Source organism: Mastigoproctus giganteus, chromosome 5 (genome assembly GCF_048544385.1).
Source record: "Mastigoproctus giganteus isolate SK-2022 chromosome 5, ASM4854438v1, whole genome shotgun sequence".
In the NCBI taxonomy this organism is placed as follows: Eukaryota; Metazoa; Arthropoda; class Arachnida; order Uropygi; family Thelyphonidae; genus Mastigoproctus; species Mastigoproctus giganteus.
In genome coordinates this window covers 91,919,596-91,946,832 of record NC_143579.1, presented here as the reverse complement: position 1 = coordinate 91,946,832, position 27,237 = coordinate 91,919,596, and the positions used below count along the sequence as shown (strand labels likewise).

At 35.8% G+C, this 27,237-nt stretch overlaps 2 protein-coding genes across 7 annotated transcripts in view; one reads left to right on the top strand and one right to left on the bottom strand.

Moving 5' to 3' along the window:
- Positions 1 to 5,389, bottom strand: part of LOC150085559 (transmembrane protein 234 homolog) — a 126,646-nt gene extending 121,257 nt beyond the window's left edge. For all 5 annotated transcript variants that reach the window (XM_090373344.1, XM_090373346.1, XM_090373343.1 and 2 more), the window contains exon 1: positions 5,288 to 5,389. In XM_090373344.1, the coding sequence (XP_090229470.1) occupies positions 5,288 to 5,300 (13 nt within the window). In that variant the 5' untranslated portion in view covers positions 5,301 to 5,389. The remainder of the gene's footprint in view (positions 1 to 5,287) is intronic.
- A 412-nt stretch (positions 5,390 to 5,801) lies between these two features.
- Positions 5,802 to 27,237, top strand: part of eIF3i (eukaryotic translation initiation factor 3 subunit i) — a 108,643-nt gene continuing 87,207 nt past the window's right edge. For both annotated transcript variants that reach the window (XM_090373342.1, XM_090373341.1), the window contains exons 1-4: positions 5,802 to 5,912; positions 14,701 to 14,881; positions 26,470 to 26,535; positions 26,671 to 26,820. In XM_090373342.1, the coding sequence (XP_090229468.1) occupies positions 5,910 to 5,912; positions 14,701 to 14,881; positions 26,470 to 26,535; positions 26,671 to 26,820 (400 nt within the window). In that variant the 5' untranslated portion in view covers positions 5,802 to 5,909. The remainder of the gene's footprint in view (positions 5,913 to 14,700; positions 14,882 to 26,469; positions 26,536 to 26,670; positions 26,821 to 27,237) is intronic.

The following is a 27,237-nucleotide window of genomic DNA, read 5'->3' as shown; positions in this document are numbered from 1 at the left end:
AGCATCAAAAAAAACGGGAAAAACCCATTTCCAATTCACCTCTCCATCTGCTCCAAAAGTTTGCCTTCTTGAAAGTCTGTTTTCTTGAAAATATTCCTTGATTTCTCATTGGTAGGTTGTAAGCCAAGGATGTTGTTCCATGTCCCCATATTTTTGATTCATACGCAGAATCACTGATGAAAGAATTTAAAGAAGATCTGAAAGGAGGCGTAAATATAGGAAGGGGGAAGAAAAAGACAATAAGATTTGCATATGACTAGATATTGATTGCTAATAATGAAGAATTACAGAGTTCCTTAGACAACTTGAACAGCACAATAAAGGAGTAAATGAAGATTAACAGCAGTAAAACCAAGGTAATGTTAATTTCAAAGAGGCCACAAAGAAGAATAAATGTAACATTAAATGGAACAATATTGGAACAGGTCGACAGACACAGGTACATGGGAAGCATAATGACAGAAAATGGAAAAAGCCTGGAAGAAATAAAAACAAAAATTGCAATGGGCAAAGAGGCATTTATAATAGAAAAGAACTATTGAGAAGAAATTTCAAGAAGGAATTAAGAAAGCAAATGGTGAAAACATTAATATGGACTGTTTTACTATATGGCTCCGAAACATGGACACTGGGAAAGAGGAGGTTTGATGCCTAGAAGCTTTCAAGATGTGAGTGTGGAAGAGAATGGAAAGAGTGAAATGGGTGGACAGAGTGAGTAATGAGATTTTGAGGAAAGTAGAAGAGAGAACGTTAGTAAAAAATTAAGAAAGAGACAAAATAGCTTTACAGGACATGTATTGAGAAGAGAGAACATGTACAGGAAAGGGACTGAGGGGTAGATGTGTGTGTGTGTGTGTGGAAAGAGAATTGTTGGGAGAAGGAGAATTGGAATGATGGATTGGATGATAAGAGGAAATTATGCAGGAATTAAAAGTATAGCACAAGATAGAGAAACATGGCGGCAGTGGAGCCCTGAACCTATCTGAGGGCAGAGAACTTGAAGAAAAAGAATATTTTATAACAGAAAATATAAAACACATATCTAGATAAGCAACTTAACGTATCTGCAATTCCATGTACTGTATTTATTTCGAATGAATTATTTGCCTGCCATGTTGAATACTGGTAAACGATGGAAGTCACACTGAGCATCTGATTGTATAAAACCAATCAGATGACCAGTGCAATTTCTGGGTATGTAGGACAGGCATTTGGTTAAGTTTTAAGAGTAACAGTAAGTGGCAGAATGGTAATCCCTTTGGCTCTTTATTCGTGCTTAGCAGCAGCAATAATTGACTGAATTGCCTGAAGGCCAGAGGTGCAAACAGTGCATTCCCAGTAGTCTCTCTCTCGTAATCCATTCGTTATATGGAAATTTTCTTCATTCTAGTGAAACTATTATAAATGTTTCCCAGGGGAAAGTTCGTTACACAGAGGTCCAATTTGTATACGTCAAATTTTTTTGGCGCCCTCTTGAACTGCTGCCCATAAGCGATGCTTACCTTGCCTACCCACTTGCGGCAGCCCTGTATCTGTCTTATACAAAGGGGAGGAGGGGGGGGTTGTTTTAAGAATGATTCCGTAACTATAGGCATGTAAACCTGACTTCTGTGGTAGAAAAAATTATGGAATCTACGATTAAATGGGTAGTGCAAGGTTGCTTCAAAAGTAATATAATAAGAGTCATAACATGGTTTTTGTTTAGAAACCAATCTTTGTCTGGTAAGCGATGCTTACCTTGCCTACCCACTTGCGGCAGCCCTGTATCTGTCTTATACAAAGGGGAGGAGGGGGGGGGAGTTTTAAGAATGATTCCGTAACTATAGGCATGTAAACCTGACTTCTGTGGTAGAAAAAATTATGGAATCTACGATTAAATGGGTAGTGCAAGGTTGCTTCAAAAGTAATATAATAAGAGTCATAACATGGTTTTTGTTTAGAAACCAATCTTTGTCTGATCAATCTGGTTAGGTACAGTGTGCGCATATGAAATTTTTATAATGTGGAATAAATATAACCACTGAATGGGGAATATAATTTAACATAGTTTTTTTCCATATTTTAAAGTGAAAAATTTATTAGAACTTTCTTATGTTCCAGGTGACTACAGGCAACTAAGAACACCAAACTCCATCACATGAAAATGACAGCTACTCAAAAGAAGGCACTGTGTGTATCATAATTCATTGAGGCAAAATCTTATTCAGATGCAGCATATATTTCAGAAAAAAATAACATAGACCATCAATATGTGAATGGATTAAGAAATTCGGGACAACTGGAAGTGTCTCGTCGTGATCATAATCCAAGTTGAAGGGATATATGAGGCAGAAGAAAAGATGGTTTTGTGAGTTTGAAGGTGAACAATAAATGGATGCTGACTGGTTGTGGCACATGTTCAGACTGGTTTGGAAGAGAGTGGGAGAACTAGAGATGATGGCAATTCAGAAGAGCAGTGCCATGAAAGCATCTATAGATAAGGCATGCAGCAGAGTGGAGAGACTTTGTAAGAGATGGGACATTAATTAACCAGAAAGAAAGAGAGAGAGCTTTTTTGGAAGCATGACCTCAGATATGCAAAAAATATTCCATGTTAGGGTGGATTTAAAACTTATACAGAGATATGTACTTTGTATAAACTTGCTTCCTCGTATCATTACTATCAATATAATACTAAATACCCAATATTAATATTAAATCTATGCTCATTCAAGACCAATATAGAAACAATCCTTAAATCACATCTCTACTACTTTTCTAAAATTGGTTTATTCACTAGCTTGGTACAACACAAAAATGTGCACAAATCAACATTCTACAAGTAAACTAAACAATAATTTTTTATTTGCACAATATGCCTTTTTTTGCAAAACTTTAGAACTGTCATATCCCTCCTACACCCAAAAGAAATTAATTTCATAAGTACCCATTGGAAACTATTAAAATAATTATCAACCTTTGTTATAAAAAAAAAAAAAAAAAAGTAAAGTGCAGCCATTATCAACCCACTGCAGGATGGAAGCCTCCTCAACAATTCATGCTGAGGGAAATGGACCATAATCTGCCACGCTGGTCCAGCGGGTTGGCAGATCGACCGTATTCAGCAGTCAGGGGCTTGAACCCCGGTCTACTCAAAAGAGCGTGTGCTACTGCACGCCCGCTCGGCTACGGAGGATCTTTGTTATATTAATATCCAAATGTCTAACTTATTTCTCTTTTGAAGAGCAATGTTCATTAAAATAAAGTTAGTTATCATTAGATGCAGCCTCAAAAATTATGCAACTAGGGCTTGTCAAGACTTTCTGCTGCTAGTATGGCATCTGACAGGCACACTTTTTTAAATTTGTAAATGAGATAAAATCCTCACATGTACCTTTACCCACCAATATTATCTAACTGGTTATATAGCAATTTCTGCTAGCATTTTGATATACTATTAATTATGAAGCATTAAAATTTTGTTTTGCATTTAACAGACACCAGGTGGGTGGGCAAATACATCAATCTTTCTTCCAGCAGTTCCCATTTCCACATGGTTTCTCCGAGATGCTATGTGCTATGGAGTTTTGGTTTCACTCTAAATGTGAAAAGCTGACAAAAGTACAGATTTTCACATTGCATCTGCCAGAAGCATTTTTTCATTCCAGGGGATGATGACCTTGAGAATTCTAAAATATATGATAAAAACTTTTATTATTATTGGTTTCTCTTATTTATTTTTGATATTTTTTAATTGAGGTTTAGATCAATATTTCTGTTATCACTGAAAAATCTTAGACCAAAGACCTGTTCTTTTGCACTAATTGAGCAAGCTCTATAAATTTAGCCATATTGTAAATAACGTAACTGAATGATCTCTTGTAACTTGCTAAACAATATAGCATTTCCTGTTTAGAGTGTACTGAACAGAATGTTGTGTTTAAATTTTCCTAACCAACTAACTCTATATTAACTTAATATTTACTAACCCTATTAACACCTGACAAGGAGGATACTGGATATCTTGATGTCAGCTTCCTCCTTGCCAGTTACTTCTTCACTATGTAAATCCCCTGGCCATCTTTCCGGCTGTGAACAGAACTTTGCCTTTGTATATATACTTTGCTGTTTGTTTGTATATACTTGGCAAAATATTTAGGCTAATCTTTGGAAAAGGGTCCCCCTTCCAGACTGTCACCAAGAACACAGCAATTGAAGGCGCAAGTGATAGAAGGTTAAAAAACTGGATCCAAAAAGAAAAGTCACCCTTCTCCACTCCAAATATGGTAAGGTGTAAATGCTAATTTTGTTGTCCCTCCTCCTAAAGTTTTGGGCAAATTTTTGCTGCCCATAAGTTAATGTGGCCTTGAATGTATCCATGACCAGTGGGGGAATGGTCAGGGTGTCAGCTTTCCCAATGGCAAGTGGGCCCCCTTGCAATAACATTAGACAATATGTTTAAAATGTTGATGACCTTTTAGTAGCTTTAAAATATAATAGTTGTGGGTGGGGGCCCCTTTGTCTCCTGGCAACCAATATTTTTAGACCCAGTCCGCATTGTCCATGACCATATAAATAAATTTTCTGTTTATACTCCGGGCCAATCATATCAAATCAGAAAACTTCACATAGAACGTTCTATCGTATTTAACCCCGATAATCAAGCAGCTTGTACCATGGTCACTCAAAGCGCGCATACTTTTACCTTCGTGCTTGTCCACTGGGGGTAAAAGTGCACGTGCATTTATCCTTATAGCAAACTAATGCAATTGCTTACTGTATATATATTAAATCTGTATGATTGCCCTTGCTCCCTATGCTATCTCAGGGCTTCTTGTTACTCTTTATAATCTTTGTTTTGCTATCGTAAAAGAAATTTCAATGATCCTTGCTGTTAATTGCGGTGCAGTATCATATGTACTTTGAAAACTAAACACAGAATTGATTAGTTTTAAAATATACTTCGTTGTAAAATGAACACCGTTTGGTTCTTTAATTTTATTTTTCTATATGACGAAAAATATCAATACAACCAAGTTGCACGGTTGCCTTTTTTTTTTTTTTTATACAGGGAGTACTGTATTTATTTCACTTTTTCAGTCGAATGCCTCATTATAAAGCGGCAATATTATAAACATGCAATGATCGCGTTATAGCAATGTCCAGCTATGGACTTCAGATCTGGTTACTTTATTCGGGGTCTTAGAATTCGTGGCTGGTCCTAATTTCTTTCACTATTTTATTCCAAACCACGAGAGGAGAGCTTTTGCAGAAAAGTAATAGCCACTTTATATTAAACCTTACCTACCGATTTGAAGCATTTCGTTTTGTTTTTTTTATGATACTTTTATCAATTCATTCTTCTTATGTGTTATGATAGAGAACTATTTAAACGCATGACAGACAATATCCGCAGTTGTGTCCAGAAAAAAAAGACAAAAAAAATTCTTATGATTTTTCATATAGTATTGTCAGCTTTTATAAAAACCGCTACTGAGCAGCAAATATTGCGCATCATAAACATGAAAATAAACTAGAAGTTATAAGCCATAATTAACGCTTAATACTCGCTCGTGTAACACAGCGTTTCCACGCTTGCAAAATCAGGGTAAACAAAAATCTTAGTAAGCAATAAAACTTGGTGATGCGAAATAAAACGAAAACGTTCGGATTAAACTATTATACAACACACAAAACCCAAAATTTTAAAAACTGACTTAATTTATTATTATTATGTAATTAATCCATTTAAATATAGAATTCTAGCACACAAAATTGCCTTTTTTTTCTGTTTATTAGATTTCACATTACATTTCGTTTCACGCTATCCATTTTCAAAAAATGTGCGCATGCTGATTTAGATGTTTTCATAAAACGTGGAAGGAGAGTGTCGTCTAGTATTCAAAGAAGATTATTAAAGCATAGTAAAAATGGTGAGTATATTTTTTGGCTTCTCTGTTAGCAAAGTTATTTAATTTTAATTGACTGAAATCTATTTAGCTGATCGTATCATGTGATCCAAGTTACAGCATAAGAATAGGTCATGCTAAGCCTAACTTGTCTTATGATACTTATTACATTACGAATGTTTAACCAATATCTGTATGATACAATATTGCCAAAGAATAGTCGATATACTGATGAATTGTTTTTCTTTATTTATAAAGGGGTCTACATCAGTTCGCTGTATGTTACAATTTGGAAGATTGTAACATACAGCGAGAATTCGGTGTATGACAATGACCAAAAATGCAAATTAAAAATTGCAATTATGGTCTTTGTTTGTAAATTTCATTCAAATTGTAAATTGTAACAAATTGTTCTTTCAAAATGTAAATGGTTATATCCTTAAATGTATAGTTTAGTGATATTAAAATAAATTAGTAATTACAGTATGGGTCTTTATATTTTTGACAGAGTGCACTATCTACTTTTTTTTTTTTTTTTTAATGCGCATTCTGCATTTTTATAGTGGCCCCACGAACAGGTTAAAGGTTGGGAAACAAGAAATTTTGGCGAAACTCCAGATCTTGGGGTACCCCCTCCATACTTCGACAAAATGACAAAAAGAAAGCAATGATTGGTAGGTGCCACTCAAAATTTTAAAAAGAATTCCACTTTTTGAATCCCTCCAAAGTCACGTAAAAACCTAACCTTTTGTCACTAAACAAAAGTGACAACGGTGAAGGTAAAGAAAGCCCACACGAGAAGCACGCAAAAGTTTGATAAATTTACTGGTAAAAGTACTTTGCCGTAACTGCATTTGTATTGTTGCTCGCTCAGTAAACATACAGTGAGTGTTATCGGGCAGGAGTAGAAATTGAATCCCATGGGAGATTGAAACCCTCCCGAAGTGGAGCAGGTAACCTGACCTTTTTCTTTAGAATCACTGATGGACTAGTGGATAAATTGTTTATTAAGAAAAAAAGGCAGAAATAAAGGAAGCCCACACGAGAAGCACGACAAATTTCGAAAAAGTTTACCGGTGAAACTACGTTACGAACATTTTTTATGAAGCCAGAACTTCCAATATGACTCTGTTTGTGATTCAGTTAGTTAATTCAATTAGTGATTCTAAAGAAAAAAAGTCAGGTTACCCTCCACTTCGGGAAGATTTCAAGCTCCCGTGGGATTCAACTTCTACTCCAGACCGATAACACCCACCGTCTGTTTACTGAGCGAGCAACAATACAAATGCTGTTACGGCAAAGTACTTTTACCGGTAAATTTCATTGAACTTTTACCTGCTTCTCGTGTGGGCTTTCTTTATCTTAGCCGTGACAACTTCAATACAAAGAAAACTCACCTTATCAATCCTCGCATGCCGGCCGGTATGCTTCATAAAAGCCATAGTTATCCGATGCCATACCACTACCGGATTAGGTAAAATAGAAGTCTTAATGATGTCTAGGGGGACCCCTTTACTCCGATTTTCAACAACCCTAAAATGCAAATATTTAAAAACAAGTGCATTTTTTGCTCAAATCCCTCCCGAAGTCACATAAAAACCTGACCTTTTTTCACTAAACAACGGTGGCAACTTCAATACAAAGAAAGCACCTTGTGAGTCCTGGCCATGGCCAGTGACTGTTTTTGCTTGAATCCCTCCTGAAATCGCAACAAACAAAAAATATCTAACAGCAACACAATGGTGATAGCAAACAACATACTAAGCAAAAGAATAACACCACACAGTAGCACAGAAAAATAGCTAACATACAAGCACACGGCAGCACTCAAATATCCAACATCACAAGCACACAGCAGCACTCAAATATCCAACGTCACAAGCACATGTCAACACAGAAAAATATCCAATGCCATCAGCACAATGGCAATGCCTAACAAGGACATACGTGCAAATAATAATTTTGCATTTTCTCTCCAAATCAGATTGAAATCTATATCCAATCAAACAATCAGAAAGACAAGTTCACATTTGTACTAATCACCCAATCACAGACCTCGACCGTACAATCACTGTTCTACTACCATGCCTGTGACATGAAAACAGGGGATACCCAATTACTGGAGTTCAGCGGAAATTTGTTCACACTTTTACTTTTGTATTTCTGTGAAATACATATGGAGGTCAGTAGTTTGAGAGACCAAAAGTAGAGATCGTTAATGGATACTATGTAGTTAATGCATGGCTTCGGGTGTTCATTTTGCAACTCGTGTTATATTTATTCATTTATATTATTTTTAAACCATTAAAATTAGTAGTAAGCTGGTACCATAGCATGGCTGCAGTAGCTGATTAGTTAAGCATGAGACTAGATTAGCATGTGTTGGAATTTTAGTAGTGGCAAATGATGCAAGGTAGCAGGCTTATACAGCATCGGGTTTGACCATGGTTCAAGCCTTTGTGACTGCTAAATATCTTGATCTTGTATTTCTTTATATAGCCATCTCAGAGTATAAACCAGAAAATTTATTTTGATTTTAATGGATGGATTAAGGGCAGATAGGTCAGCTTCCCTGAGCCTAGGCATTGGAGAGTGCCCAGACTCCATTTCTGGGTCTCCTAAAGGGGAAGTTGACCTATCTGCCTTAAAATGCATTAGCCAGTTACCCCTTTCAACTTTTCTCAGAAGAAAATGTATTTTTATGGATATTGACTTGAACAGCCAAGTTAGGGTTTCCTCTAGTGCCCACAAGTTCTAGGAGCTTTGGTGTACAAATGGAAAACTGACTAATGTATATACTATTTTGTCAATGAAAAACTTTTTGAAACTTCAAAAAGTCTTTTTCGAGATAAATCTTTTTTGAGATAAATATATTGTTAAGTTCATATGTAATATACATAGTAAAACTGAACACAGTAAAAATTAGTATCTAACTAAGATCATTGAATTGGTATCTAACTAAGATCATTGAATTGGTGTCTAACTGCAGTTCAGGCTAAGGTTTTTGTATGTGGATAATATCTAAGCTTATAGGTATAACCAGTATAAACATTTTTTAACTGAATGAAAACAGTTTGTTTCTCTTTAAATTTTGTTAAAGAATAAACACTGTTCTTTTCTGTGAAGCCACTTGTTTCTTTTTTTAGTTTCTCTCTAGATTCCAATTTACAAATTAGCAAAGAAATAAACAGGTTGTCCCTCTTACCTGAAGTCCTTTAGATACTTTAAATTCAATGCTGAAGTGGATTGTGCTCAGCTTCAAAATTAGTGAAAGCAACAGGTTGAATTTAATCTTGCAACCCTTTTAAACATATTACATATTAACTTTTGTTTCAAAACATCATGAACATATCAAAGTCTTAAACCTCAATCAGATCATCTTGCAGGAGCCTAGTCTCTAGATGCTGCAATTTGCAGAACTGAAGATTTTCTTACCGTCACCAATTTCATAGCCCTTTGCTGTATTCGTTCCAGTAGTTCTATATCCTTCCTAAAATGAGGCCTACACACACTGTATGCAGTACTGAAGGTGTTGTGAACATTGCCTTGTACAGTGGGATAATAACCTTATCCCTGTAAGCAAAATTCCTGTATATCATTGACAAAACCTCATGAGCTGCCCTCGCAGCCTATGGAGTTTTGTTAATGATATACAGGAGTGCACTGCTGAGAGAATTTCATATCTGACTGTATAATTACTCCCAGGTCTTTTTTCATGTTCTCCTACCCTACTAGAGTTTTCATTTTCCTACCTGAGTGTAGTACCACATAGTTGGTATATTACTCTGGGGTTACTGCTACTCATATGCAGTGTTTTGCATTTGTCAATGTTAAACTTCATTTGCCATTTCTCAGCCCATCTGCCTAACTTTTCTAGATCCCATTGCAGTAGCACACTGTCATTACTGCCATTAATCAGCTTGCCAACCTTTGTATCATCTACAAACTTGGACTTTAAGCCTGATATACATTCATCAATATCATTGATACATACAGGCACTCCCCGACTTATATAATACTCGACTTATGGAAATCGACTTTACATAAATTTTTGCTGGCCGGTGCAAACTTAAAAAAATATCATGGAAACATATTTTACATCTGTAAGAATAAACAGAGGTATCATGAAAATATATTATAATGTGAACCCAATAGCACATTGTTTTTTTTATTTTGTTAATTTGTTCCAAGACCTCGGAAGTTGAAATTTTCATAAATATATAACTAAGCTATATAACTCCCTAAAAGTTCATTGTTATAATGGAAATTGTGCTACGCTTTCATTGTTATCATATGTTCCACTATAAGAATCAATTTTAAACACCTTTGTGATATTTTTCTAAAGCACGTTTCTGGAGGTCGCTACCATAAAACAATAAAAACACTTTGCACTTTCCAGTTTATTGAGCTTTTCTGTTAGTGCATCTAATTATGAACAAGTAGTAAATGCGATCTTATTGCATTTGTGATAATCCTGATAAGTGGAATTGTTTGGGTTTTTATGTTATTATGGTGAAATGTGTTTCCCTCTTCACTGAAATCTTCAATCATATAAAAAACATAAATTTTCAGAATCTTCCCTTCATTCCTATTTACTTATTACAATGGTGTAGGGAAAGCGACCAACGGAAAGTGCAAGTGGTAGCAGTACTAGTAATCCAAACAAAATTGATTTAGAAATGAAGATGAAAATGATTAAGAAGTATGAAGCAGGACAAAGTTAAGTCATCTATTACAAGAATTGTTTGTTTGTTTGTTATTTGGTTTTTAGGAGCATTAGCAACTAAGGCCATATTGCTCTGATTGCAAGAATTAGGTCTCGCTGCTTCAACAATGAATGCTATTTTAAAGGACAGTGAGCGTATAAAAGAACATGTTAAAGGATCAACGCATTTAAGATCAGCAGTGATCACAAAGCAGCATTCAGGTGTTATATCGAAGATGGAAAAGCTATTAATAATGTAGATAGAAAATCAGATTCAGAAGCAAGTGCCCCTGAATCTAATGACCATTCAAGCAAAAGCAACAAGTATTTATGAAGATATTAAGGATAAGTACGGCAGACACCAAGCCAAGTTCTTGGCAAGCAACGGGTGGTTTAATAGGTTAAAGCATTGCACTAGTTTCCAAAACATTAAAGTATGCGGTGAAGTTGCCAGTGACGATTCTGCAGCTGCAGAGAAATTTTGTGATGTGTTGGGAAAAAAAACCCCTTCTAAATCTCCACAGCAACGTACTTATCGGCTGGAGTTATTTTGGCAACGGTGCTCTAAAGGTAAAACTTGCTGACATTATGCCTGTCTCCTCTCTCCTTCTGTAATTTTGTATGCTTTTGTAATTTTTCCTGCACATGAGATAAAAAATTGAATAATTCATTTACATGGTCATTGAACATTTCTTTTTTGCTTCAATCAAATTCAGCGCACACAGTTGCGATTGCTCCATAAGCATTTAGGGAAATTCCGACTTGCGTAGAGTTCCATGGAATGCAACTCTTATGTAAGTCGGGGAGTGGCTGTATAGAAAACAACAACGGGCCCAAAAATGAACTGTGGGGCAGTTACCTTTGCCAATTGTCCCCAATAGAAATTCACCCTTATTCTGATGTTTTTGCCATCAATTTCTGTCTTTTAAGATTTTGAACAGTTTGTCATGTCTTAACAATATCGAAGTCTTTCTCATAATCCAAGAAGCAGATGAATAGCTCGGTTCTCATGTTGACATCTTTCTACTTGAGACCAAACTTCAAACAGAGCTTCCCTAGTACCCAGTCCTAGTTGGAAGCCAAATTGAGAATCACTGCATTTCCTCACGTCTTTTATAAATTTGGTTGTATATAATCCTTAGAAGCATCTTCAATACATGACTCATCAAATTAATTGTTCTAAATTGAAAGCCGACCGGGCTAGCCGAGTGGGTAAAGTACCTGCCCGACAACCCAAAGGTCGCGGGTTCGATTCCCGCCTCGGGCTTGGATCAAAGTACTGCAAAAACCTTGGGAGGTGCAATGTGGCCACAGAAGCCGATGCGCCAACAACTACCAAATCAAAAAAAAAATCTAAATTGAAAACAACTATTTGCATTTGCACATTTTGATATGCATATGAACAACAATCTGAACCATTCTTTGGGAATTTCTCCAGTGTCATAAACCTTTTTGAGCAGACCAACCAACACCTCCACATTTATTATCTTTAATAGTTCTTTCAGAATTTCTTCGGGGCTACTTTCCTTTTTTTGGGTTTAGCATATTTAACAGCTAAGATCACTTCTTCCTCTATGGCACTTGGTCCTTCCACATTTTCTGATCTGTCCGACTTTTTATTTCTGTTGTCATCAAACAGTTCTCTTGTATATTCTTGCCAGCACTCGAGTCTTTCTTCAATTGAAATTTCATTCTTCTTTTCTGGTATTCCTCTACCAGTTTTGTAGTGTAGTTCTAATGCCTCTTTCAAGACTTTATGCTTGTTGAATTGGTCATGTAAGGATTTGAATTCAGTGTTCTCCCCAGGACCTATCGAATGGGCGCGCAGCCCGGCTAAACTTTAAGTGACTCTTGTGGTACTGCTCACTGATCTCGATCAATATTGATTCGAACATACTATGCAATCGAGGCCAATGCAATAGGAGCATATAATGTTAAATTATTCAATTAATTTTTGCTCTGGCTCACTTAAGACACATTTATAAATAACAGAAAATTTCATAATATTGCAAAGTATTACACTTCCCACCCGGCTGGCAAAATTTTCTGGATAAAACACTGCAATATCTTCACATTTGGACTTCATCCAGTTTTCTTTTGCTTCTTTTAATTTCTTCCTAATTTCTGTTCTTATTTTTTTGTATTCTGTCGGGTTGTTTTTGTTCTGCCTTTTCCATCAGTTCTAGTATATTATTCGTTATCCACTTCTGTTTTGCTTTTAGAGGTTCACCTTTCAGATGCTTATCTACCACTTTAAGCACAGCATCTTAAAGTGATCTCCATCTTTCATTTGTATTTAGAGGTTCACCTTTCAGATGATTATCTGCCATTTTAAGCAGAGCATCTTTAATTGATCTCCATCTTTCATTTGTATCTCTGGGAGGCCATAATTCAGTTCCTTCACTAATGAGTCTTTGGTCTTCCTTTTAATATCTTTGTTCTCCAATTTTTGTAGGTCAATCTGTTGTTTACCCTCCTTTTTTATGTGTTTCAGTTTCACTTTCAGTTCACCGATTAATGGGTTATGGTCAGAACCTTTGTCAGCTCCTGGATATGTTCTTAAATGCTTCACGCTGTTTTTGAAATAATGGTTGATCAAAACATAATCAATTTCATTCCTCACAATATTGTTTTCTCCATCACCTAGAGCTTTCCATGTATAAAGTCTGTGTGGTGGCAGCTCGAAGAAGGTAATTATTACAACCAGTTCAAATCTTTGTGCAAACTCTACCAGTCTGCCTCCATGGTCGTTTCTCTTGCCAAGTCCAAATTTGTCCACAATCCCTCTACATTCACCAGCACCAACTTTGGCATTAAAATCACCCATAATTACTGTGATGTTCCCATTCTTGGATAGTTGTATCATTTTTTCTCAATTTTTTCATAAAATGCATCAATCTCCTCTTCACCTTTGTCAGCTGTTGGTGCATAGATCCAAATTATCTTTAAGTTGTAAGGTCAGAGTAAGATAATATATATTTTACTGGCTTACAAATCTTAATATTAACCAAAAATCCAACTCCTCTTCTGATTTCAGTCATCAGTGCTTGCCTAATAAAACATACTATTGTTTGTAGTACATTTACAATTGCCAGACCATCTGACCTCACTAACACCAAGATTATCAATTATCAAGTCTGTTCATTTCTTGAACTAAATAATTTTAATAAACAGTAAAAAAATGAAAATGCAGACTATTTATATGCACTGACCCTTAGCTATTTAAATTATACAGTAATTTTGAATTTACCATGGTGAAAGCAATCCTAAAAAGTTAGTGTTCTTGTAAGCTTCAGTTTTTAGGAAACTGTTAATGATGTTCTTTGTTTTGTACTGAAATAAATTTTTGAGAGAGATTTTTGAAAACAGAGAGACAAAAAAAAAAAAAAGTTTTAAACCTGGGAAACTCAGATTGCTCCTTTTAAGTGAATGTATACAATTTATAGACAGGTTTCCATAGTTTGTGCAAACTCAAACAGTTTGTTAAAGTAGTGTCTAATTATACCGCAGTAATGTAAAATTCACTTATGTTTTTATAATTGAAAAAAAAATGAAAGTGGTACAACCTTTGTGGGGGGGGGGGTCCCAAGTCTGGTCAGATATAATCCAACTGTATCACACTATTTACTCTGGAAAATGATTTCAGAGGTGGTTTTATATATAAATATATATATATATATATATATATATATATATATATATATATTACATACGAACACTTAGCTATGGCTAAGTGTTCGTATGTGGCTATTTTTTATTTGTGCAATACTGTAAATTGAATTCCCTATAAATGCGTCTCAATTTGGGAGTGTGGATCATTATATGAAATTAACTATTTGGAAATTTCTAGTGTTCTAGTATTCTAGACATTTAACCTGCAAAAACTTGATTCCCGAATCTGTACACCAACAGACACCTGAACTGTGACTTTTTTTATTATTTTTTTTTTTATGTACCCACTGCAAGGTTAAACTAAATGTACATTTTTAATGCTCGTCGTAGTGGACTTCTTGTGTAGGTTATACTTGTAATAATTACAGACATTTGTTTAATATTTGTATCTTGATGTTGTGAGCTTTGTTTAAATTTTTAAAAAATTTATTTCAGAGACCTCTTATGTTACATGGGCATGAAAGGGCTATTACTCAGATTATATATAACCGAGAAGGAGACCTTTTGTTTTCATGTTCAAAGGATCCAGTGCCAAATGTCTGGTATTCGATAAATGGAGAACGTTTAGGATCACTCAATGGACATAATGGAGCAGTGTGGTGTATGGATGTAAACTGTATCCTAAATATGTGCATTATAAATTGTCTATATAGTAGATAGGGAGGCTTTTACTTCAAAAGTTCACTGTTTTTATAATTTACATATAGCTTAACATGTCAAAAAGCCCATATGTTTTTCATAATTGAAGTTGGCTACTATTCCCATTTATGAATATGTCTCATTAATAATTTTTCCTGGTCAGTGCTATAAACTAGTGCTTGAATTGGATAATATTATTAACTGGAATGTTCACAATTTAGCAACAATTTTTATTACACTTTGGCATTCATGTATCACAGCTAATTATGAATATTCTTGAGCATGTAATCAGCAATGACCACCTTAGCATTTTGAAAATTATTTTTTGAAGTTTAACAACTGTAGAATGTTTTTACATTAATTTTAATAAAAATAAATATATCAACTAGAAGAGAATTCTGGCACACTAGTAGTGTACTTAAAAAAAAAAAAAAAAAAAAACACACAGATTGTGTCCTCCTGGAATAGCCATTGTGCTCTACAAACTCAAGTCACATGATGATATGAAGGTACAGGAACTCCCTGACTTACGTAAGAGTTGTGTTTCGCAGAACGTTACGTAATTCGGAATTTCCCCCATGCTTGTGCAGCACTTGCAACTGTGCTCACTGAATTGATTGAATCAAAAAAGAAATGTTCGATGAACATGTAAACAGAATTATTTATTGTATTTATTCAATTTTTTATCTCGTGCACAGGAAAAATTACAACGGTGTGCAATTTAAAAAAATTACAAAAAAAAGAGAGGAGACAGGCATAACATCAGTAAGTTTTATCTCTAGAGCATTGTTACCAGAATCAACGTCTTCAGCTGATAAGTACGCCGCTGCGGAGGTTAGGGCTGTGGAGATTTAGAAGGGGTCAGTCGCACAACCTTATGAAACAACATATTAATAGATAACTGGATGGTGGCTTTTTTCTTTTCATCATAGATTTCTTTGTAGCAAGCATATCATTCACCCCCTCTGTTAACTTTTAAGAATTGTTTGCTGTCAGGGTCCATCTTCTAAAACCTCTCCATTGCTGATGCGATTTCAAGAAATGCCACGGCATACTTTAACATTATGGAAACCACCACGATGGTTGAACCTATTAAACCACCCATTGCTTGTGTTGGGTTGGGTTGTAAACAAACTTGGGTTGGGGTTCGCCATGTTATCTTTAATACAGTGGGGTCCCAACATTCGATGGTAATTCGTTCCACAAAACCCATTGTATGTTGAAAATATTGTAAGTTGAAACCAATAATACATTGATTTCCTGTAATTTGTTCCCCAAAAACACATAAAATAGGTATTTCTTACATGTTAAAAATTAGTGATAAAAGTAGTCAGAAAACATCTTAAAATAAAAATCAAACAAAGATTAGCATTTACCTTCGACTTGAAGCACAGAGCTGATGAAATCAATGGTGGCATAGTGGTGGTGGGACTCTATATCAAGCGTCAGGTGTCTTTTCAGTCTTTTGTTGCTACTGGTAAAGAAACTGTCCAAAGTGGACTGTATTTTACAACTTTTTTGTTGCTTTCTGAAGTAAGAAATGACTTCATCCTCCATTTTGCACATCACGAGTTCAGTGTTTTCAATATCGGGGTGTTTTTATCACTTCTCTTAAACAACAACAAGAAATGACAGTCTTCAGCTGACAATTTTTGGGTGTCTTTTTCCTCCTCTCCAGTATCATTCTCCAAAATTTTCTCCAAATCTTGTAGCTCCTCTGTTGTTAGCTCACGTCTATGAACGTCAATAACGTCCTCCATATTCTCTTTGCCAACTTCCAGACAAATTGATTTTTCAAGAGTGACAATATCATTTGTCAAAGCACCATCATCTTCAAATCCGTCAGCGTTATGGATAATTAAAGTTCAGATGTTTTTCAAGGCTGAATTTAAGCACCTGGTGGAAACATCATTGCAAGAACTTACAATCAGCCTCACACAATCCAGCACGTTGAACTTCGACCTCCAAAAATCTTTGAGAGCGACAGCATTTTCACCACAGGTCAGTGCAAAGCAACTTGCGAACATTTTCTTGGTGCAGATTTTCTTGAAATTTGCAATCACTTGCTGGTCCATTGGTTGAAGAAGAAGAGTGGTGTTGGGTGGCAAAAATTTGACTTGAACAAAGTCAAATTGTGCCTCGAGAGATTGAACAAGGTTGGGATCATAGCCTGGCGCATTATTCAGCAGGAGCAGTGCCTTCACAGAAAGCTTATTTTTCTCAAGATAACTGAAGGACAGAAAACTTCAATCTCCCATTCATTGAAGACATATCCCATAACCCAGGCCTCCTTGTTACTGCACCAAAATGCTCCCAACATGCCTTTGTTGACCTTTTGTTGTTTAAATACTGTGGGAGGTATTAGAGTGATACACAAGCAAAGGCTTCAGCATAAAATCCAAGAGGCATTGGCACCCAATAGGAGAGTAAGCCTATCTTTCATAGGCTTATTCCCAAGTAAACTAGCCTCATCCTAAGCGATGTACATTCTCCTCCTGAAGAGGCCGGTTTCGTCAATGTTAAAAACCTGGTGGGTAAGATAATCCTCCTGATCAACAAACTCTTGGAATTCAGTTTTAAAGGTCTCAGCTGCTTTTTTATCAGTATTCAATGCCTCCCCATGCCTTTCAACACTTGACATTCGCCCTTTTTTTTTTGAGGCGCTCAAACCAGCCTCTGCTGGCTTTAAAGTCTTCAAAGTGCACAGCACTATCACTGGTTGATGGAGCTTTAAGTTTCAGATTGTCATAGATGTGAAATAATCATAAGAGTGATGTTCTGCGCACCACGCGTTGAACAATAAAAAGATGCTAATTGGTTGAGAACAATCATTGTCTCATTTGTTGTGCCACCCATGTATCATTCCATCTGTATTGGAAAGCTATCAGTACCTGCAAATATCATCGGTCCTTAAAATAAATGATCGTATGGAAGGTATATCGGATGTCGATGTCATCGTAAATCGAGGCTTTATTAGTTTTATTATGCATATTATGGGCTTGGTAATATAGCAAAATTTTCAACTTCCAAGGACTTGGAACAAATTACAAAAAAAAAAAAAAAAAAAAAAGCGAATGTGTTATCGGGTTCACATTACGATATTTTCACGATACCTCCATTTATTCTTGCGGGGCGCAAAATACGTTTGCACCAGTCGGCCAAAACTTATGTAAAGTTGCATTTCCGTAAGTCAAGTATTACGTAAGTCAGGGAGTTACTGTACTAGTGTTTTGCATTGCTTGTAACAAGTAACAGTCAACGGCATGCTATGATATTGGATGGTCCATTGATAATTACATTCTCTGAAAATTAAAAGCATTTAAATTTCTGTATGTGATTAACTTTTATCTATATGTAAATTAATTATAAATTATAATTATATTAACTGTTACCAGTGCACTGAAGCAACACAAATTGGAAAGGCACAAGAGATAATAAATTAGAAAGTCATTACCCCAACTTATAACCATCATGGATACAGACAAAACTCCTTAAAATAAAAATTGCTTTCATGAATGAATCATCAAATTTGTATTTATTTCTTTATCGATTAAAAAAAATGATAAAGCTTGATATATTTGATGTTGAATAAAGAACTAAATACAAAATACTCCGAGGTAACATTAATTTTTATTTTTTGTGAAAACCCCAAACACAAGAGGTATCAGAACTCTTATAGTACTTAGTATCATGCATGGGTTTGAAGGTTGAGAAGATGAAAGAGAATGAATATAAATAAATTTTCTGTTTATACTCTGGTACAACCACATGGTCAGAGGAGTTCACAAAATTGGAAGAATACAAGAAACACTTGTTGATTGGATTTGAATTTCTGTCTATTGTTATTTTCAGGAAATATATATGAGGGAAGGTTGTTCCAGAAAAACAGAAGTTGAATTAATAAATGTGAAAGAAGAAAAGTTGGTTCTGTGAGTTTGAAGTTGGACAGTAAAGGGTGTTGGCTGGCTGTGGTGTGTGTTCAAACTGGTTTGAAAGAGAGAGAATGGGAGTTATAGAAGACAATTCGGAAGAACAGTGCCAGAGAAGGCATGCAGCAGAAACAGAATGTCTATGAGACAGAGACATCTGTTAGATGTGAGTTCTTCTTTTGAATGGAATCCAGAAGAACTCACACCAGATATGGGAACAATATTTCATGGTAGGGCGGATTTGCAATTCGTACAGAGTAAACAGCTGTTTGAGAGAAAAGTAATGCCAAGAGCAAAAGAGAAAACCCAGGTTTTTTATTATTATTATTTTTTATTTTAGATGCAGAGGAAGCAATATTAGTAATGTGCTGAGAGAGAGAGAGAGAGAGAGAGAGAGAGAGAGAGAGAGAGAGAGAGATTACGAATCAGGGTATATTTGATCTTGACTAGAAATCAGAATATCATCGAAGATAAGAATAGGAGCAGAAGAATCTTTTTTGTGAGATATTAGACAGGACGGAGTTTTAGAAGGATTAATTTGATTTCAAATTAATCAACTAAGTTATCTTTGTCCCACTGGAGAATTACCTGAAGATCAACATTTAAGGAATTGGTAGTGGATATTCAAGAAGTTGAAGCTGTTTGTGCAGGGCAAGGTTTCTCAAACTGGAAAGTGGAATGCACTGTGCTATCATCAGTAAAACTATGGATAGGATTTCTGGTCAATGGAAGAAGGTCATTAATATATATGAGAAAAAGAATGGGAGAAACACTGAACCTTTGGAAACACTAGCATTAGTGGAGGAATTAGAAGACCTTTATGCCAAACATGATCAAAAGCCTTTGAAATGTCGAGCACAACTGCTTGAGTTTCATCAAACTTTTCCATTGAATTTCTCCATAGATGGGTAACATAAGCTAGAAATCACCAGTGGATTGATATTGACAGAATCTATATAGGCAATTATTGATAAATTGGAAGGTTTCTAGATAGTTTTAAGAGTTGACAGTTAATTGATTCCTCCCTTACTTTAGAAAGAGTAGAAATGGGATGATAACTAGATGGGAGGGATTTGTCACTCTTTTTAGAAACTGGCTGGATATCAGCAAATTTCCAAGCAGAAGGGAAAACATCTTTTGAATAAGAAAGTGAATAACAGTGGTTTGTTTAGGAGTACTGGTTTTGAGAACAAGTGGAAAAATGCAATCAGGATGTGGAGCTTTCTTAGCATCAAGATTATTCCAAACCCTTCTGACACCTTTTGATGGAAGACCACATTGAATGGAGTGTACTGGGAATGGTATGAGGTGGTTTACCAAGATCATCAACACATGACATAGAAGTAAAGTAGGATGCTAGCAGGTTCACCCTTATCTTTGGCTGAAATGGCAATAGAACCATCAGATGTTCAAGAGACCAGAATTGGTCTCTTGAACCAGAATGCTTGACTACTATTTGGACAAGAAGAAAGTTTTCTACTTTTAACCTGGTCGAATTTAGTTTGGACTTAATTAATAACTGCTTTACAATTGTTGTGATCTTTTGTGTAGGCAGAAAATGAACCTCGAGATTTGGATACAAGCCATTTGTAATATGCAACATTCTGCCTACACAAAAAACCAAGGTTTAGATAAAGGACGAGATTTTAAAGTGGAGTGTGGAATAAAGGATTCCATCCCTACAAGAATAATTTTACTGACACAATGTGAGCAAATATTGACATCAGAAGATTTGGTGTCAGATTTGATATATTCTTGCTGTGTGTGTGGGTGGCCTTAGAAATGCCACACACACACACACACACACACACACACACACACACACTATACTCCAGTGTAGTGTGTGTGTGTCTCACTACCTGGCAGAGTAGAGGTAGAGTGTAGAGTGTGTTTAGTGTCAAACGGCACCAGGGGTTTCCCCCATCTCCGCGTGCTATACATTGTGGGTGTGAAACAGAACACTGTCAATGCCAGAGGTTTAAAAGTGTATGGATTTTGTACATGTGTAGTGTCGTGTACCGTTGTTCCTCTGGTTATTTAGCCGCTGGGCCCCTAATGGGACCCAACATTGTCCACAATAAAATAATAATAAATAAATAAAATAAAATAATAATAATAAATTTTTTTTTTTTTTTTTTTTTAAATAATAGTAAAAGAAAAAAAAAAACCGTTATAGTTATGGGTCAGCCAAAAAGAAGTACTATTTATGCAAATAAATGTTAAGTTTTTGGGTGTAGGGCTCAAGCAATTTAACAATGGTTCAGACACTAATAATTATAATTAAAAGAGAGAGAGCGGGGTGGAAAGACTGAAGGCTGGGGGGAAATGACAGAAATAAGGGGATGACCCCCAAATAAGGGGATGACCCCCATAGAGAAGATGACCCCCAAATTAGTGGAGCAGGCCCATGCCCCACCAGAGGGAAGAGAGGGGTGGCGAGGGGAGGAGGAGCCCAGAAGTCACCTCCCCCTCCCGCCCAGGGAGTGGAGGCAAAGGGCCACGCAAGGGAGCGTGGCTTTAAAAAAAAAAAAAAAAAAATTCTATAGAGTCCCAAAGGAAGGTCTTGTATCTGGGTGAGAGCTAGTTTCGTTGAGTGCAAAGGTTGGTTAGTTTAGTCGTGGTGCCTGTTCTTGATCACTGTAGAGAGCAATAAGTGTCCTTCTTTGGGTGAACAGTCCCTGGGCGAATTTTGTCAGCTCCTTATACTCCTCTTGCGAGTCCAACAGGTTTGATTCCCTATCGCGAGGGAAGTCAGCTTTGTCATCAGGAGGCAGCGGAGATCCTCATAGTTTTCACAGTTATACATTATGTGAGACCATGTCTCCACTTCCCCACACACACACACAGCGGGGATCGTTTACTAATTTAAAACTGTTTAGTTTGGTATTCAGGGCCCCAGAGTAGAGGTAGTGAGATTATACACTATCTGATTCAGAAGCCTCCTAGAGAGTTACATATAGGTTTCATCTAGTGGACTATCTAGTGGCCAGACTGCGCGCACTGTTTTAGAACTGTACTCTCAAAATGTAAAGAAGATTGGATCTCGCCGTGATGTCCATCATAACCTCAAAAGACATTAATCATACTGCACGATGGAAGAGATGGAGGGGGGTTCCTGGAGTTTTGCTCTGGAGGCTAAATATAGGTTTCACCACTTCAAGCCTCCATTAAGCAAAGTGGTGGTATGCCACTGGTTGATGACAGTCATCTGCCACTTAGTTGTTTGTTATTTGGTTTTTAGGAGCATTGGCAACTAAGCCATATTGCTCCGGGGATATGTGGTGGTCATTCCCTGAGCTTTCCGCATCCTCTGTATTTGGTGGTCACGGGCTCGAACCCCGGTCTAATCAAGAAGCGTGTGCTACGCACTACTTCTTCTGCCCACCTGGCTACGGAGGTGCCATACTACCACTTAGTATTGCCTGGTAACACAGAGAGGTGGCATTCCTCTGTGTGGTATGGGCACTACACCTTGAGCCCCTGCTTGCTTTGGTTTTCACCTGGGTGGTCACCTGCAGTATACTAGGTGCTGTATTTCAGTAGTTATACCAAGGGTTACTAACAATCCCACTGTTAGTTGGATATACTTGGATTTCAGAAAAGCTTTTGATACTGTTGCACATGGAAGACTGCTGTACAAATTGGAGCGGTATGGCATTAAGGGCAAGTTACTGCAATGGATAGAGGGATGGTTGAGTGGGAGATGGCAGAGAGTGGTAATCAATGGACACTGCTCTAAGTGGACTAATGTTATTAGTGGAATACTCCAGGGTTCAGTGCTGGGCCCATTGTTGTTTTGCGTATTTATTAATGATATCAATGAAGGTATATCAGGCTTAATGTCCAAGTTTGCAGATGATACAAAGGTTGGCAGGGTTGTTAATGATAGTAAAGACAGTATGCTACTGCAATAGGATCTAGAAAAGTTGGGTAGATGGCCTGAGAAGTGGCATCTGAAGTTTAATAGTGACAAATGCAAAGTATTGCATATGGGTAGCAGTAACCCCAGAAAAATGTACCAACTATGTGGTACTACACTCAGGGAGGTGAAGAATAAAAAAGACCTGGGGGTAATTGTGCAGCCAGACATGAAGTTCTCTGAGCAGTTCAGATGGGCTGCCAGAGCAGGTCATGGAGTTTTCTCAATGATATAGGAATTTTGCTAGCAGAGACAAGGAGGTGATTATACCTTTGTATAAGGCAATGGTCAGGCCACACTTTGAGTACTGTGTACAGGGCTGGAGGCCTCATTTTAGGAAGGATTTAGAGTTGCTAGAACAAGTACAGAGAAGGCAACAAGAAGGAACAAAGAGATTATCTTACCAAGAGATGCTTAAATTCTGTCAGTTGCAGCATCTAGAGACTAGGCACCTGCGAGGTGATCTGATTGAGGTGTACAAGATCTTGAATGGTTTGAGCAGGCTCAATGCTGATGGGATACTTCCACTTGCTGAGATTAAGAACCTGATGTGGTATAGATTCAAATTGAGGAAAGACAGTTGTAGATAGATGTGCAGAAGTTTGCCTTTAGCCAGCAGGTAGTTGATTGCTGTAACAGACTTCCATTTGTTGTGGAATTTGATAGCTTAAATAAAAATAAGGCTGAACTAGACAAACATTTGGAGTGACCGGATGGGTGAAATGCAAAGTGTTTTGTTTTTTGGCTGATGCTCTATAAACTTGCTTTCTTGCCTCATATGCCTCAACTAATGCTAATTTTAAGAATATTCTTAAACATCCTTCTTAGCAATGCTTCACTTGAAAGATTGCTTTCAGTTCTGAAGCATATTTAAAGAAACAGGGCAAAATTGGCTGTAAATATAGAAAATATGTTAAATATAGAAAATGATGGAATCAGGGGGATATTAATTATGATGAAATTATTGATAAATTTTTAAAAAGAAAAAAAATTCTAGAAAAATTGCTCTATAGTTTTTTGTTTCTGTGATAATTGATATCTTTTGAAAAATATTTTATTCATAAATCTCTGAGTTTTTTTGTGCTTCAGGCCCAGCATCTGCTAAATCTATCACCAGAACTAGTGCTGCTTTTATTTCATCCTGTGGCATTATTAATCTATTTATCTGAGTAAAACGTAATACTTAATTCTCATTACAATACTGGATATGGGATTTTGAATAATGCACTTCATAAAAACATAATCACTTAATGAATCGGAGACTAGCCTGTTGTCAAAAAAAAAAAAATTACAAGGGAAAAAATGCAGTAGTAAGTGCTTGAATTTCAGGAAATAACACAAACACACATACAAATGTGCACAAATGCAGGGTGGTCCATAAGTAAGCAAACATGCTTGACTATAAATTAATGCTAGCACAAAAGAAAGGCCATACATAAACTTAAAAAAAAAAAAAAGTTACATCTGTTCTTTGACTATTTAGTAGAACCCTGCTGTCCGATCCATCAACTTGGGAACTTTCTGTCTAAGAATTCATTAAGGATTTTGGTGCTCCATCCTGCATAAAAAGGGCAATGCTGAAAATTTATTTTGGACCGCATTAGTGGAATGGTTTTGCCTTTTAGCAGTCTCAGGTAGCTTTCTCCTGTCACAGTTCCCACAAAGAAAAAGGTCCAAGAACACTTCCTGTCCAAATTTAGTTTTTAAGTGTGACTTTATCAGTCCAGAAAACAAATCAACAATATCTGGGTTTGTAACACTGGTGGCCAAAACCATTCAGAAAATTCTATCTCTCTCTCTCTCTCTCTCTCTCTGTGTGTGTGTGTGTGTGTGTGTGTTATCCTCATTCAACCTTTATAGTAACATGGGATGATGATGAACCTTGTATTTAAGTTCTTTTTTAGGTATTTTAAGTTCGAAACCACTTTCTTTGAGATTTTTTCAGACTTCTTTTATAAGTTCTAAACTGGCAAATGTCTTTGAGATACAAGGTCTACCAGGTTTAGGTAGATTGTGCACTATTTCCACTTATTGTGGGTGGTTTATGTACAAAAAATTTCTTTGAACTATTGTACAACTTCTGCGTATTTTTGTATTTTGCATGGCAGTTAACAGTTTCAATCCTCTCCTTTGTTGTAAGGCTCATGGTACTTTTCTGTGTTGAATTTTTTTTCAAACAAAAAAAAAAAAATTCTAAACTATTGTTCAGATAACTTATACATATTTATATCAGTAGTTATTCAAAATAGTTTACTTGCTTGTGGACAGGCCTGCATATGTGTATATACGGGCAGTTCTCACTTTATGAGTTTTTGCTTTACAAGTTCTCGGGTTTACGAGTTTTTTTCCCCAAGTATCAACAAAATCGAAAATATGAACATTAATTGCAAAAAATGAATGTTAAACGTTCATAAATAACGCATTTCAAACCATGTGCATAGCTATACAATACAGTTACGATATTAATCTGTTCCAGAGACACCATCATATCTTAATGTGAATCCGGTAACACATTGTTTTTTGGTGATTTGTTTCAAGATCTCGGAAGTTGAAATTTTCGCTATATAACTAAGCTATTTATCTCTCTAAAATGTCATTTTTAAGGTTACTAGCATGACCTTAAGGCCATATAAAAGGTCGTGAGCATGGTTTGTAAATTGTATTAGTTACCAATTCAAATCATTAAAATGCATACACTTTCATCGTTATATGGTCCGTTATAAGAATCAATTTTAAACGCCTTTGTGATATTTTTCTAAAGCACATTTCTGGAGGTTACAACCATAAAACAATAAAAACAATTTTCACTTTCCGGTTTATTGGGCTTTTCTGTTACTGCATGCAATTATAAACAGGTAGTAAACTCAATCTTCTTGCATTTGCGAAAATACCGTGGAATTGTGTGGGTTTTTACGTTATGGTGAAATATGTTTGCCCTTTACTGAAATCTTCAATCGTATAAAAAACATAAATATATTTTCAGAATCTTCTCTTCATTCTTTTTTTTTTTTTTAAGCTTCGTAAACTTTTTACTCCCCGCAAATTCATGTTAGTTGCAATTGCGAAATTTATAATTAAAAAGATTATCTTGGAAACAAATGCCTCTAGAAACATTTCTTAAGAAGATGACTCCTTGTGCAACAGACCAACAAGTGCCGAGTCAATAATGAGTGATCAACGAGTGTGCATTTAGTTGATGATGAAGAATAAACATTCTTTAATTTGTAAGTCGAAAATAATTTCTCTATTATTATAATTTGCTTGATATTACAGGCTACTTTTCATTTCTTTGGATAAAGTAATCATTGTTTAAACATAAACTAATTAGCTAACTAACTTCATTGTTGAGAACATAGCTCCTGTTTTTAACCTTATGTCTATGTGAAATAAATTCCTGCTTTACAAGCGTGCGCTAGGAACGAATTAACTCGTAAAGTCGAGAACTACCCTTATATATATATATATTTTTTTTTTTTTTCACTTTATTCTATTTTATTTAAATGTTATGTATTTAAAAATTAATATTTTGCTCTTTCTTAACTTACAGCTTCCTGAGAAGGACCTGAATCTCAGAAAATGAAAGAATTTTTCCCCACTTTAAATTTGACTGAACATGCCTATTAATTTTATTCTGTTATTTTTGTCTTTATTCTGTACATAGCTCCTCCTCTATTTTATCATTTCTCTCAATGTTATATGTCCTTAACAGATATTTAGGGGATACAACAAGAATCGTTACTGGGTCTGCAGATAATTCCTGTAAAATATGGGATTGTGAAACAGGTATAAATCAACTTGTAAATTAATTCTGCTGAAGTAAACCGTACTTTCTTAATAGTTGTCTGTTATAGTTTTGTGTTAAACTGTCATTTATTAAACGATTTTACATTTAATTATCATTTAATTTTCGTGCTTTAGGTATAGAAATATGTACAATAGAAACAAAAACAGCAGTAAGAACATGTGGATTTTCGTTTAGTGGCAAGCAACTTATGTACAGTACAGATAAAGCCATGGGGAAGCAGTGTGAAATAAATGTGGTTGATGTTTGCGATGACAGACACTTAGGTATGTTCAAGATGAAATATTTAATTCAATTATTTGATAACCTTCACTGGTTAAGTGATTTAATTAACTAATTTGTGGATGCTGTTTGCCATTTAAAAAACTGAAATGGAGCAAGGAGCCCAATAAATAGTAATCTTTTTCAGTGCCACATGCACCTGCTAACTTTTTTAAAGTTCACCCAGAAATTTACAGAAAACATCTGTTCATTAGAGTTTTCTAGGAAGCTTAGTTTTCTTATGAATCTGTTATGTTTATTATGTTCTTCAAATACAGACCTTTGAATTGCCAAGGTATTTCAAATATATTTATGTTTATTGATATCTTCAAAGATTCCATTAGGTGGTTCTGCTTAGTTTTTGTTGAGCAGAACCACATAACAGAGCACCTCAAAGGTTTCTAGTGCTCATGGCTCTGTTG